A 3,708-nucleotide genomic window follows, 5' to 3' on the forward strand; every position below is an offset into this window, starting at 1 on the left:
GTAAAGAAAATACTCGGCAATCTACTCACATCTTGTTTCTTTTACAACCTCTTGCTGCCATTGATCACTCTGTTCCCTTATGTTCTGTCATTAATCATTCCATTGATTGGCGCTCTTGTTAGAGCGCTTTGGCTTTGACCCTTGATCTACTCAGGCGGAAATATCGACACCCTGTAAATACGAGTTTCTCTCCCGTTGCACACATTCAAAATCACTCCAGATTAGACGTCAAGGCAACGATGTTAAACATTGTACGGCTGTGATTTATCCACATCTTAGGGACACTAAGTTGACTTGTTACAAGGACTTAAAACATCGGAGAATGTCTTCTGTGGTTCTGGAGGGAGCTTTCTAAACTTTGGAAAAATAACCCTGATGATGTCTTATGAAAGTTGAATTCTTAAAATGAGCAGTAACAGTAACTACGGTACAGATTTTGAAGCATGACCCGTATTAGGGACTTAAATTCATAATATCTCAGTGACAGGCGGCAACATCCAGTTCCGCGAGTCAAGCCGATGAGAAAGTGTCTTAAACATTCTCTCTAATGTCCACCAGGGGGCGACTCCTCTGGTTGTATAGAAGTCTATGAGAAAATGACTCTACTTCTCTCTTGATTTATTACCTCAGTAAACATTGTAAACATGAGTTTATGTCTCAATCTCTAGTTTAAAGTCTTCTTCAATACAGCATGATGTTCATTTAGTACATTATGGTCCATTTAGAGTCAAACAGACCATAAAGCAGGGGATGCTTTAGGGCGGGGCTACACGGTGATTGACAGGTCGCTGCTGCTACCAGAGCCGTATATACAGCATCTCTACGTCACCACTTGCTAAAGCAAACAGCAAAACACTGACGTAAATCATATAATCATTTTCTCAATGAGATTCCTTCAACCCACTCATGCCGACACCACATTGTACCTGAATTAGATTCTGTCCACACTGAAGCAGATCACGTTAGGATACAACTGGTAAGTTGCCAAGTCACAACACTGTCGGTAATTAGCAGCTTTTCATGTTAATGAGCAAGTTCTCCGTCATCAGCAGGGGCCTCAGGTTTGTCCATGTCTCTGGATTAATACGATGTTACTCTAACAAGCCGCGGACTCAGAAGCTGCTCCCGCTTTTGGCTAAAAACAAGCCTTTTCTAAACTGTATCATAGAAAGTACTGCTGTCTGCGGCGGGCTTCAGGGTTAGAGAGCGGACATACTATTCTTCTCATTTCTCTGCAAAGATGTTCATCAGTTCTGCCTTTTTGGATCCTAGTTTAATGGAAAACTCCTCAAGTTTAAAAAAGGAGCATTGCTGCAGAACAAAAGCATGCGCTGGTTTTATTGCTGTGGTTTGACTTTTGTCCAAAGTGAAAGAATATCTAATATCATTGTTGAGTGCTCGTATTAAGACTTCTTCAAGCCAAAGCACACAATAAAGGCTGCTAGTGGGTCCTGTTGTTTGAGGCAACTTAACGTTAACCTGTATCACGGGGACAACCAGACAGTATGTTGGAAGAACTGCTAATGAGGGACGAACAGCAAATATCTGGAAAATTGCTAGTATGGAGATAATATGGTGTAAAGACACTTAATACTGTACACGGGTATGAAAGAAATTCAGGGAAATACGCTTGTTGGCTGATACTAATCTCATATCTGCCTAAATGTGAACCTACAGCTCGGAGGTTATTAGCGTAGCTTAGCATAAAGACTGGAAACGGGTGCAAACAGCTAGCATGACTAAAAGGCTAACAGATTAAAACGTGTTTTTTTTAAACCACCAGTACCTCTGAAGCTCACTTAGAAACACATTATATCTTGTTTGTTTAATGTGTAGAAAAACCAACGAGTAAGGGGGTTATGTGCTAAACTACAGCTGTTTCTCCGTTTCAAGCCTTTATGCTAAGCTGAGCTAGCAATTACCTGACAGTAGCTATATATTGTATAGGTGCAATATAAGAGATTCAGAGCATTAATATAGCAGCAAACAACTATTGTCTATAGTTATAGCGGAGTAATGTCTACCTGAGAGTGAGGTGTGAGAGTGTTAGCACCGTTAGCACCGTTAGCTGCAAGCCGCCATGTTGAGAGCCGTTGAGAGGCAATGGAAATGCTCCCAATCGTGTATTCTTCGCCTTTACTGGACACAGGAGTGGCATAGATCCTCTCATCCAACATTAGGCTACAAATCGAATGAACATATTTCGCAAAATGTCAAACTCAAAAAACCTAAAGTGGCAGCAGCATCACACATAAGGGCCTGTTGCAGTAATGGCTAAGATTTAGCATACTAAGCTGTTTCTAAATTTAGTGTCGCCTTATGAAGAGAGCCACTGATCAGCAGGCGCTATAGTGGAGCTTTTGGAAACACTGCAAACTCTTAATTTTCATTTCCACCTGTCAAAAAAAGAGGTGAGGCCTGCTCTTTTCCTTATCGGACAAACTCCCGTCCTCAGCATGGAAACCTGGACCGCAGGACGGTTGAATTTCAGGGGTCAGTGGTCAGGACAGAGAAGAGAAACAGTCGGTGGGACATTTAATCTCTCAATCGGCCTTCATGACTTTAAAGGCACTCTGCTATCTCGCTGCTTCATCTACAGACAATTTTCTTCTGCACTGACTCGTAACATTTCATCCGTGTTGGCAAACTGTTCGAGGTGTTAACAGCTACAGAGCGGAGCAGATTGACACGTGTGATTTTGATAAAAGACTGCTGAGATATAAAAATTGGACACATTTAAAACATAATGTAACGTGTGAAAAGAAGACAAAAAAATCCTGAAAAGTGACACCTGTTTATTTCAGCGCCGAGTCCGACAGACGATAAGCAGATGTAGGACAGACGATGGGTTTCTTTTAAGAGGACAGACAGCTGGACACGTCTCCGGGGAAACTCCCGCAGTACGTGTTTTCATCTCGGTTACACGCGGTGCACTCGCAGTTTCTGGCCACAGGGTAAGTGACGCCCTCCGGACATCCGTCAATGTGTATCACCTCATAGGACCAGTCCCCGTTACACGTTTCCTGTTCAGTCGGGTGTGCAAGGCTGATGTAGACCGGGTCCTGTCACGACAGTAAATGTTGAAGCACAACGAATTCCACGAGCATGTGATCGGTGACGACACACAAAGGGACCTTCAACACAGGGTATTTGAAGAGTGACGTACCTTTCGGAAACACTGCCCTTCACACATGGTGGTGAGGATGGACTCGGTTCTGCCACAGCTCTCCACGGAGATGCGGCGGTTGGTCAGGTGGCAGCTGGAGCTGCAGCTCTGCCCCGGCCCCGCCCCCGCCAGCGCCAGCACCGCTGCCATGACTACCAGTTGCATCCTCTGCCGGGTGCAGCGCAGACGCCTGCCACAAGAGGGGGAACAGCTCTGGCATCAGATACTTTAAACCGCTGTCACAAGATCTGTGAGGATTGGCGATCAAATCCTTCAAGAGATTGTGAGTTAAAGGCCGAAATCTTCATGTTTTTGTGTCGCCGTAAAATTTGCATTTATTTGAAATGTTTCTGCAATTACAAGGAGAAAATGAAATCATCTCTTATTTAAAACACCATGCGGAGCAGCTAGGCTTTTAAAATCAGTTTAAAACAGTATGTGTATATATATATATATATACTGTATATATATATACATATATACACATATGTACATAGACATACACATATATAGACACATACAAACACGTATAAATACATATA

The 3,708-nt window shown here is 43.0% G+C and overlaps 1 protein-coding gene across 1 annotated transcript; it reads right to left on the reverse strand.

Moving 5' to 3' along the window:
* Positions 1 to 2,855: 2,855 nt before the first annotated feature.
* Positions 2,856 to 3,331, reverse strand: LOC306793976 (gonadotropin subunit beta-1-like; the record flags this gene model as incomplete). Its single annotated transcript, XM_079291822.1, has 2 exons — positions 2,856 to 3,062; positions 3,167 to 3,331. The coding sequence occupies 2 exons, from the start codon at positions 3,329 to 3,331 to the stop codon at positions 2,856 to 2,858; spliced, it is 372 nt and encodes a 123-aa protein (XP_079147948.1).
* Between the last annotated feature and the right edge of the window lie 377 nt (positions 3,332 to 3,708).

Source organism: Melanostigma gelatinosum, assembly GCF_949748355.1.
Source record: "Melanostigma gelatinosum genome assembly, chromosome: 2".
In the NCBI taxonomy this organism is placed as follows: Eukaryota; Metazoa; Chordata; class Actinopteri; order Perciformes; family Zoarcidae; genus Melanostigma; species Melanostigma gelatinosum.